General features: G+C 42.3%; 1 protein-coding gene across 1 annotated transcript; it reads right to left on the bottom strand.

Moving 5' to 3' along the window:
* Positions 1–7687: 7687 nt before the first annotated feature.
* On the bottom strand, positions 7688–10745 carry LOC132520312 (uncharacterized). The gene is made up of 3 exons (XM_060149069.1): positions 10040–10745; positions 8135–8743; positions 7688–7873 (listed from the first exon to the last, which is right to left on the bottom strand). The coding sequence occupies exons 1-3, from the start codon at positions 10718–10720 to the stop codon at positions 7688–7690; spliced, it is 1476 nt and encodes a 491-aa protein (XP_060005052.1). The 5' UTR covers positions 10721–10745.
* Positions 10746–11181: the final 436 nt, after the last annotated feature.

The raw sequence follows: 11181 nt of genomic DNA, 5'->3' as shown, positions 1-11181 counted from the left end.
AGAGATTGTTATACTGCGTGAAGTCAAACAGAGAAAGACAAATATCATATGATATCGCTTATATATGGAATCTAATAAAAGGCTACAAATGAACTTATCTACAAAAGAGAAATAGAGTCACAGATGTAGAAAATAAACTTATGGTTACCAGGGGGTAAGGCAGGGGGAGGGATAAATTGGGAGACTGGGATTGACATATACACACTACTATTGGGTTGGCCCAAAAGTTCATTCAGGTTTTTCTGTAAGATGTTATGGAAAATCCCAAACGAACTTTTTGGCCAACCCAATATATATGATAGATAACTAATAATAGATAACCTACTGTATAGCACAGGTAACTCTATTCAATGTTCTGTAATGGCCTATATGGGAAGAGAATCTAAAAAAGAGTGGATATATATATATGTATAAGTGATTCACTTTGCTGTACACCTGAAACTAATGCAACATTGTAAATCCACCATACCCCAATAAAAATTATTTTAAAAATGAGATCAGAAAAATGAAAATATGACCAAGATTCACAAATTGAAGATAACACAATTATTATTTTTTTTTAATTCAAAGTCATTTACATGGGAACTACATACTTAGGTTGCCAATTCTGTGACCAGGCTCTCAGGTACACAGAAGATTTCTCATTAAAATTTTAATAACCATCTCACTGTTTGTAGGAGGTTTCTCAACAGCAAATTAACAAATGGCTATGACTGTTGGATTCTGCTGATTCCCAGTTTTTCTCATTCCAGCTTCCTCTAAGCCCTTTCAAAACACACACACACACACACACACTTTACAGGAGTCCGTGGCTATTCATCTGTTTTACTAGAGCAGCCCTAAACAGAACACTTTGGTAAATTTTAGTACCTTTAAAACAAGAAAAGACTTTTTGTCCTCTTCTTATAATCCCTTCTGAATAGTTTTTTGCAAGAATGCTACTACTTGTGTCTCAAGGCAGTATAAATCCTATTTTACCTTTTCTTTCAATATGCTTTTTAAAAAAAAATCAACGAGGGGCTTCCCTGGTGGTGCAGTGGTTGAGAGTCCGCCTGTCGTTGCAGGGGACATGGGTTCGTGCCCCAGTCTGGGAAGATCCCACATGCATCGGAGCAGCTGGGCCCATGAGCCATGGCCGCTGAGCCTGCGCGTCCAGAGCCTGTGCTCTGCAATGGGAGAGGCCACAACAGTGAGAGGCCCACGTACCGCAAAAAAAATCAACGCAAAGAAAAAATAAATCATGACTGATGAAGAAATACACCTGACATGGTTGTTGCACATGGACCAGCATGTCAGAAATGACCAATTCTCCTGAAAGTAAGATTACAAAATCACAACCAGAAAATGACTTTTGTAATTAGCCTCTAAAACTAATACCCAACACGTGGCACCTTCTACTAAAGCTCCTGGAAATCTTCCTACATACTATAAATCTGCATTTGTAGACCCTCCATCAGGAGCTAAATTTGTGTTCTATCTACTGTTTTTGGTAGATTTGTGAAGAGCTAAGCAGGAAGTTTTAAGTATAGTGTGGCTGTCTAATGAAATGCCAGTGTAAACAGGACAGTAGCAGAGAGAAGAAAGGACAAGAGGAATTCACAGATTCTCCATCCACTCAAAGGTCTCTGTCCCAGGCTTCTCACTCCAAATTTTGTGCACCTACTCTGAGCTCAACATTTGCCAGATACTGGAGAGCATATGGAATAAGCCAGATTTCTGCACTTAAGGGAACTTAAAATCTATTTGAAGGAATAAGACTAGCACAGGAACAATTACTTTGCAAAACATACCAGTATAAATTTGTTGAATTTTAAATGTCTTAAAATATCATCAAAAAGAAGTTCAGTGAGAACTCCTGGAGTAATCTGAGAAAGCTTCAAGGTAAAGTGAGTGACTTAGGATGAGTCTTGAAAGATGTGAAGCCTATAGGTTGGAGACAAACATAGAACTTCCTAACTGAGGGGAACCACATCAAGGAAGGCAAACAGTGGTCCTCAGATTTTAATATATGCCTACATATGTGGGAGTTTTTTATAGAGATAGTAGATAATGGATAAGTAATTAGGTAGGTAAGAAAAAGATAGATACATAGATAGATAGGGATAGATAGATAGAGACAGATGATAGATGGATAGGTAGATAAGAGAAAGAAACAAACAAACAAAGAAGAAAGGAAATAGATAAAAGATAGATAGATAGATAGATGATAGATAATAGATAGACAAACAGATGATAAATGGGAGAGAGAGAAAGAGGGAGGGAGGGAGGGAGGGAAAATGGGAGGGAAGAAAGAAGGAAGGAAGGAAGGGAGGAAGGGAAGAAGGAATGGAGAGACAGATTTCCCTGGGATCCACTACCAAAGACTCTAATTCAGAAAATCTTCACAGGAGTTCCAGTAATATGGGTTTCTAATTATCTCCCATACACCCAAATGAAGAGGTGGCCACAAGCCACACTCTGAAAAGCACTGACTATGAGCAAGACCGACAGCTCCCACTTGCTTTACAACAGGGATGAAAAGAGACACTGTGAGTTGAGATAGGTTTGCCCCAAGATAATTTTATTAATATAGTGCCTTTCCAGTTTTTAAGTACTGTCATAATTGTAATTTTACTTCAGAGAGGAAGATGGTAAACATTTTATTTCCATTTTAAATGTTGGATACCAAGGGGTGAAAATGTTCTGTGACTTAACCAAGATCAGAGCTAGTTAGTGGTAACACAACCCAGGTCTTGTGATAACTAGACAAACACTCATTCCAGTAGATATAACTGACTTGCCATAATTTCCTTGCCCAAAATGGAAATTTTTATTTTGGCATTCATTAAATTGAAGAAATATATAGATATATCGATGACCTTATATCTAATCAGAATGTTCAATTGCCTTTCCCAAAACCCACTTTATATTTCTTCTTTCTGTTATGCATTCATTCATTCCTTCATTCATTTCACACAGTTACAGAGCATGCCTGACCAGATTCTAAGTTTGGGGGATAGAAATGGTCTCTCCCCACATAGAGATGATATTAAACAAATAATTACAATTCTGATTACAAGTCTGACAAGTGGGGAAATACAGCTTACTATAGGGAGTAAACAAAGGGAGTTCAAAGAAGTCCACCAGGCAAGTCAAGATATTAAAGTTAAGAGTTAATTAAGATATGAAAGGTGACCAGTAGCTTCAATGAGAACATCTATGTTTGAGCAAAACAACAAAGCATCTTCAGGATACAGAAAGAGAGTTAATGACTGCAGCAAGTGAACAAAGAAGAAAAGAGAATTTGGTGAAGGTAGACCATTTGGCTGAGGCAGGACTACTGGGCATTCCACACTGCTGTGTCACAGATGGTATCCACTCCAGGCTCCACGGGAAGTGAGTCTAGTAAGCTAGAAGGTTCTCATAAGCTCTGGCAAGAACTTGTTCTTTTTCCTAAGAGTAATAAGAAGCCATTAAAGTTCTTCAGTCATGAAATGATGTGATCAGAACCAGGCTTTGAAAAAAAATCAGGATTTCAGCATGGTTTCCTTTACAGAGAAGTTGAGTGAAAAGGGTAACCAAGAGTCCAGTTATGAGGCCATTGCAGTGATCTAGGAAAAAATCAGTGGCAGCATGGAATAGGATTGTGGCAGTGTGGAAAAAAGCCAAGTGGATGAACAGTGGAGATGTCTAGAAGGCAGAGCCTACAACCCAGCAGTGATGTTTGGATTCAGGGAGAGCGAATAGTCAAGGTTGACTTCCAATTGTCTGACAAATAGAAAGATGGTGTCCGCCATTCCCTGAGACAGGAATGACTGGGAAAAGAGCAGTTTTGAAGGGGGAAAGGAAGAAGGAAGATAATTAATCAAGTTTAAACTGGGTTAAATTTTTTTTGCATGGAAACTTTCTAAATGGAGATGTTAAGTGAACAATTGGATATTCCAGTTGGGACTCCAGAGATCTGGACTAGAGGTGAAGTTTCAGGAGCCATAAGTATGAGAGTAAGTGAGACCTCAGAGGAAAACATATGGAGTGAGAGGAGAAGATACCTTAGAAAAAAGCCTCAGGCAATCCAGTATCCAAAGATTATGTAGAGATGAGTGGTAGCAAAGGATGAAGAGAAGCCATGAGAAGGGAAGAGAAAATCAAAGCCAATGTGGTCTCATGGTTGCTATAACAACATGGTCTCATTAACAACAGTCTTTTAAAATCATCTTTAAAATATCTAAATTCCTATACCTCTGATAAGATAGAACCTAATATGGCATGACAGAAAGTACTCACTCACTGGTGGTGGTTAGGGAATCTCATTTGCATTAAACCATAATATTCTGATCTCTTTATTTTTCAACCACTGGCCAAATGTACAAGGTTCATTGTAAGGCATTTAAAGCAAATATAACTCCTTATTTTTAAAAAATAGACTATTGCATATAACCCTGCATTCCTCGGAAGTTGATCCCGAATTTGATCATCGATATCCTTTGTTTCTTCACTTACTAATTTTGGCAATTTCATTCAATAAAATAAAGTGTGTCACTATATGATTCCAATGAGATAATTTTCCTCCAAGGAACTAGTTCTGGCTAAAACGTCAGCAAAAGAAAAGAGTAAAACTGTTTGAATTAAGGTTTTTTTTTTTTTAAATTATCCCTGGGTTTTGTTTTTTTATATGAACCCAGGTAGAGATTTGTCTTCTTTCCAAGGAGATGACTTACAGTTCAATGTGAGGACAATTTGCCACCAAGGTTGATTTGCCTGGTCAGTTTCACTGATCCTTTTTGCCTTTCCATGTGTGTTTTCACAGAAATAGTGGGTGTAAATGAACAACCTTTCCAGAAAGAGGACAGTTTTTCCAAGAAGAAGGAAAAAGGAACTAAACCTCCAGACAACTTGTACATTTTGCAGCAGTTAACAGAGAAGGCTCTGCCCAAAGATAAGATATCATAGGAATATTCTCCTCCTTCCGTCTCTCGCAATCATGCAATCATGGGTTTAAATTCAAAATCTCAGAATGCTAGTATTTCTGCAGAGTGTTTTCCTAACGTACTCCAGTGTTCTTCTCCACATTGCCCTAGAGCTTGTGAGGCAGCACTGTGTCCTGAGTACCTTGTTTCAAATGTTCTCTCACTCTGGGTTACTTCATTTCAGCAAGCATTTAATGAGCACCCTCTGTACAAAGCACCAGGCAGAGCGTCATCGATGATATAAAGATATACAAAGATTAAAGGATAGGGTGAGGCTTCAGAAAGATGTATAAACACCATGAGCTCTGGAATCAAACCATCAACCTCTTTGAATCTTTCAAAACTCCAGAATAATTATGAAAACCATTGCCGAGGTATGAAAAATCTTGGCCATGACCCCAAAGGCACAGAAAGCTGGAAGTTACTCCAAAAGGTGTTGTTAGACCTGCGCGGTCTCCTAGGAGTTTCAACTCGCCCAGGAAACAACAAGAGTCGGAAGTCGATGCAAAACGCAAGAGGTTTATTGAAGGCCGGTGCACCGGGGTTCCTTGGTCCTCACGCAGGAGGTCGAAGAAGGAACCCTTTTGGGCGCGAATATGTCAGTTTTATAGGTTCCCACTTCCCCGTATGTAAATTATAGATTTGGTTGTGTTCTCCTGCTGATTGGTCCCGGCTTAGGCTCGGACCAGAGAGGGAACTTGTCCCCAGCTGCCTGATTGGTCTTTGACAGACACCTTTTTTACATTTTGTTATCTCCCTCCTTCTCGGAAGGGGGCCGGACATCCTGGAAATTCACCCATTGTCTAAGAAGCCCCTATTGTCTGGAGAGTTCTTAATCATTAGCTGGAACAATGTCTCTCGAGTCCCACATTCCCCCCTTTTTCTTGTGACTATTGATTCCAATCATGGAATCTCAACCTTCTGTTCGTAAACTTTGGTACTGTTGTCTTAACATTAGAACTTGTATAGTACTGATACATTCTCTAATAAATGCTATCAAGCGATTTAGAACACATGGTCCAAAAGTTAAAATCAACAATAAAACAATAAGAGGTCCCAACAGAGTAGAGATTAAGGTAGTAAACCAGGGGGACTTATCAAACCATGATTGAAACCATCCTTTTTCGTTTTCTCTCTCCCTTTGCCTTTTATCTAAGCGTTCCCTTAGTTTATCCATGGTTTTGGTAATGGTTCCTGAATGATCAATATAAAAGCAACATTCTTCTTTTAGAGCGGCGCATAATCCCCCTTCTTTAAGAAACAGCAAATCTAGGCCTCTTCTATTCTGCAACACCATTTCTGAAAGTGAGGTGAGTGATTCCTTTAGTTGAGTTATGGAACTTTCTAATGCTCGAAGGTCGATGTCTACAGCCTGTCTTAAACTTGCATAATACTGGGGTTGTTGTATGAGGGCTGTGGTTCCTGTTCCTATCCCGGCAGATATTCCTAGTCCTAGAAGGACAGCCAATGTGAGGGTTACAGGTTCTCTCTTCCTTCTTGTTTTTCCCTCGTATTCATCTAAGAAGGACGAATCTGAATGATAGATAAGTCTAGGAACTAATTGCACTAGCACACAAAAATCAGCTGAATTGTTGAGAACCTCTAGAGAGACACAAGGGGTGAGCCCCGTGTTACATGCCCATCATCCATCTTGGGGAGGTACAAGATATCCCGAGCCTGAAGGGAGGCTGAAATCATGACAAAGGTGTCGATGGGACTGGGGAGGTGTTCCTATACAAGTACCATTTCCAGAAACCGAAGACAGAGTTAATTTACTGTTCCCTTTCTGTTTCCATCGACAATGGTCCGGGGAGCTGACATTAGTATAATTAGAACTATATCCTATAGCATCATAATAAGGGGGAGGGGCAGCATAACAGAGCCAACATGATTTTGTAGCCTCCGGGTTTGTAGCATTAAGGACCGTAAAGGCTGCCTGCACCAAAGAAAGCATCCTATCCTGAGGAGTCCCAGGCTTAACTGTGGGTTCTTTGGATCCAGAGGTTTCATTAGTCTCATTCTTTGTTGACGTAGTTGAAGGGGCCGGGGGAAGCAAAGGGGGGCCAAGTACGGGATTTGGGCCTATTGATATAGGAGCAGGAGTCTCAATCTTTAGCTTAAGGGTCATTAATATTCCTAAATCATATCCCCTCATGTAAAATCTAACGCCCCAAGAATGACCATTTATCCATTTTTCATCTCTTTTTCCGGGATTACTAAAGGAAATTTTAAGGGGATGACACCATCCTGAACATTTACTCCGGTGTCCGGTATCCTCATTATGAGAATAATTAGCCGTTACAGTAATAAAATCCCAAGTTGAGGTGGGTTTCCAATTAGTATCCCCGGTAGTTTCACATCCCCAGCTTTTGCAATAAAAGTTTTCAGTTCCACCACATTTATAATTCAGAGATCAAGGGCGGTGGAACCCGGGGCATACGTAGAAAGTGAGGATACCAAGCATCATTCTTTTGCCTGCATTTTTGCAACCCGGCCCAAACCAGTTTCCGAAACTTTGGAAGGGGCATGAGAATCTTCTGTATCCCAATAAGGTGCTCCTATAGCCAATTTACAAACATCAGGAAAAAGATCTGGCCACCAGGTCCAGGGGGGTGCAGTATGACTAATGGACCAGGTTACATCTCCAGTCTGAGAAATTACCTGCCAAGTTAAACGTTGGGGGAGGTGAGGGCTAAAATCACTTACAGTCAATAAAGGCAGTAAAACCAAAATTATAAGTCCTAGGTTCGTAGAAGCTTGAGTTTGAGCGGGTTGTCGGTTCTTTGGGCCTGCCATCCTGATGATGCCGCCGCTGGTGCAGCTTTCACGTGTGAAGCATGGATCCAGGCAGCGATGCCGTCCACTTTTATGGCCGTTGGGGTGGTTAGGAGGACGGTGTATGATCCTTTCCATCGAGGTTCCAACGTCTGGGTTCAATGCCGACGGACGTATACGGAGTCCCCGACTTGGAAAGGATGAGTTTCTCCCGGTGTTCCCGGTTGGTAGGCCTCGGAGAGTTGGGACCATATCTCCTTTTGGACCAGTTGGAGTCCCAATAGCCTAGCATACAAGTCAGTGTTATTTTGACAGTCTGGTTTTATTTCTTCTCTTAAGGTGAGAAGGGGAGGTGGGGCCCCGTATAGCACCTCAAAAGGAGTAAGATGGTACCGGGAAGGTGTATTCCTAACCCGGAACAGTGCTAAAGGAAGGAGCACCGTCCAATCTGTACCGCCAGTCTCCAAGGACAATTTGGTTAGGGTCTCTTTTAGAGTTCTATTCATTCTTTCTACCTGACCTGAACTCTGGGGTCTATATGCACAATGTAATTTCCAATCAGTCCCCAAATATCTGGCCACATCCTGACTTACCTGGGCGACGAAGGCTGGACCATTATCAGACCCTATTACCTTTGGTGCTCCAAATCGAGGAAAAATTTCTTCTAAAATCTTCTTGGCTACTACAGCAGCTGTTTCTTTCTTTGTTGGGAAAGCCTCTATCCATCCTGAAAAAGTGTCTACAAAAACTAAAAGGTATTTATTACCGTACCTTCCAGGACGCACTTCGGTAAAGTCCACTTCCCAGTAAGTTCCTGGGCGGTCCCCCCTGAGTCTCTTTCCAGTTTCAAGTTTCCCTTTGTGAGCATTTACCTGTTGACATGGGACGCATTCCTGCACAATTTGTTCAGCTAATTTTGTCATTCCAGGGGTTTCGTACCCGGCTTTTTGTAACAAGGCTACCATCTTTTTAGTCCCCAAATGTGTCCATCTGTGCATCTGTTGTAACATGGATTCTGCTTGCTGAGGGGACAAAGTTTCTTTTGTTGTGGCCGGGATGATTTCTTCATCGCGGCCTGGTTTTTCAGGAACTTTATCTGACAGTCCTAAAATGACTTCTCCCGATGCTATTTTTCAGGCCACTTGGTCAGCCATATTATTTCCCCTAATTATTGGGGTATTTCCTTTTTGATGTCCAGGGCAGTGGATGATACTGACTTTAGTAGGAAGCATGAGTGCAGTCAACAAAGCCACGATTTCGTCTTTGTTTTTAATTTCTTTGCCACCTGAAGTTAGTAGCCCTCTCTGTTGGTAAATGGCACCATGGATATGAGCGGTAGCAAACGCATATCTACTGTCTGTGTAGATGTTTACTTTTTTATTCTCTGCCATCTCTAATGCCCTCGTCAGGGCAATTAATTCAGCTCGTTGGGCTGAGGTCCCTTGTGGTAGCGCCGCTGCCCATATGACTTGTTTTCCGTCTACCATGGCTGCCCCAGTTCGACGCTTACCTTCCTCCAGGAAACTGCTCCCATCCGTGAACCAGGTGAAATCAGCATCAGGGAGGGGCAGGTCCATCAGATCTGGCCTACTGCCGTGTGCTGCGGCCAGTACTTCCTGACAATCATGTATGATGGTGGAGCCTTCCAAGTCAGGATCAGGTAGCAAGGTGGCTGGATTGAGTCCTGTGGCTGGAGCAAACTTGATGAGATCTGAGTTTAGCAACAGGGTTTGGTAATGGGTCATCCTGGCATTAGTTAGCCACCTATCCGGTGGTTGACGGACTACATTTTCCAGGGCATGAGGAGCTGTTATCGTTAGATTTTGTCCTAAAGTTAGTTTGTCAGCATCTTTGACTAGAACGGCTACTGCAGCGATTATCTTTAAACAGGTGGGCCATCCTGATGCCACAGGGACCAATTTTTTTGACAAATAAGCAACTGGGCGATTCCAGGGACCCAATTTCTGAGTCAATACTCCTTTTGCAATGCCCTTATTTTCGGCCACATATAAATGAAAAGGTTTGGTTACATCTGGCAGTCCTAGGGCTGGAGCTGAAAGTAAAGCTCGTTTGATTTGGTCAAAAGCCCGTTGTTCCTTATCGCCCCAAACGAAAGGAGTGCTGTTTTTGGTTAGGGGGTACAATGGGGATGCCAGCTCAGCAAACCCTGGAATCCATAGTCTACAGAATCCGGCCGTCCCCAAAAATTCTCTAACCTGCCTGGCGTTTTTGGGAGCCGGAATTTGGGCCACCGTATCCTTTCTGCTCTCCGTGAGCCATCTTTGCCCCCCTTTTAATAGATACCCCAGGTAACTGACCTGTTGTTGGCATATTTGTGCTTTCTTGGCTGAGGCTCTATATCCCAGGGTTCCAAGTTCCGTTAACAGTTTTTCAGTACCCTTGATACAATCTTCTTGGGTCTCAGCAGCTAATAAAATATCATCAACGTATTGGAGTAATGTTACCTGGGGATTTGATTCTCTATATAATGCCAAATCCTGATGGAGGGCTTCATCAAAGATGGTCGGGGAGTTCTTAAATCCCTGAGGTAGCCGTGTCCATGTCAGCTGACCAGACATTCCCGATGTTGGATCTTTCCATTCGAAGGCAAAGTAGGGTTGGCTCAGGGGAGAGAGTCTTAAACAGAAAAAAGCATCTTTAAGGTCCAAAACAGTATACCACGTATGTTGAGGTGGAAGAGTGCTCAGGAGGTTGTAAGGGTTTGGAACTGTGGGGTGGAGGTCTGCCACCCATTTGTTTACCTCTCGTAGATCCTGCACCGGCCGATAATCATTTGTTCCTGGTTTCTTTACCGGCAGGAGAGGGGTGTTCCATGCTGATTGACATCTTATTAAGATGCCCAAGTCTAGTAGCCTCTGTATATGGGGACGGATACCGTCTTTGGCTTCTCTACTCATGGGGTATTGACGGACCGTTATTGGGGTGGCAGTTGCCTTGAGTTCCACTAGCACCGGGGGCCGATTTTTGGCCATCCCCATTCCGGCAGTTTCTGCCCAGGCTTGAGGGAACCGAATTACCCAATCTGTAACATTAACTCGTGAGGATGAAGGCTGCTCGTATAATTTATATTCATCTTCTAATTTCATAGTCAATATTTGAAGTAACCTTCCTTTATTATCAGTTATGGTGGGACCTTCTGGCTGAAAGTGGATTTGAGCCCCTACTTTGGAGAGTAAATCTCTTCCCAGCAAAGGATAGGGGCATTCCGGAATAATCAAAAATGAATGGGTTACTCGTCCAATCCCAAGATCTACTGTCCTTCGTGTGGTCCATGAATATTGTTTATTCCCAGTGGCTCCTTGTACCCATCACCTTTTAGCTGAGATAGGACCTTTTGAGTGGAGAAGGACGGAGTGCTGGGCTCCGGTATCTACCAAAAATTGAACAGGTTCCCCCTCCACTTTGAGTTACCCGGGGCTCGGGGAGAGGGTTCGAGCCC

The sequence above is a fragment of the Lagenorhynchus albirostris genome, chromosome 5 (genome assembly GCF_949774975.1).
Source record: "Lagenorhynchus albirostris chromosome 5, mLagAlb1.1, whole genome shotgun sequence".
Taxonomy (NCBI): domain Eukaryota; kingdom Metazoa; phylum Chordata; class Mammalia; order Artiodactyla; family Delphinidae; genus Lagenorhynchus; species Lagenorhynchus albirostris.
The sequence above is the reverse complement of the archived record's forward strand: the minus strand, read 5'-3'. Positions and strand labels throughout refer to the sequence as shown.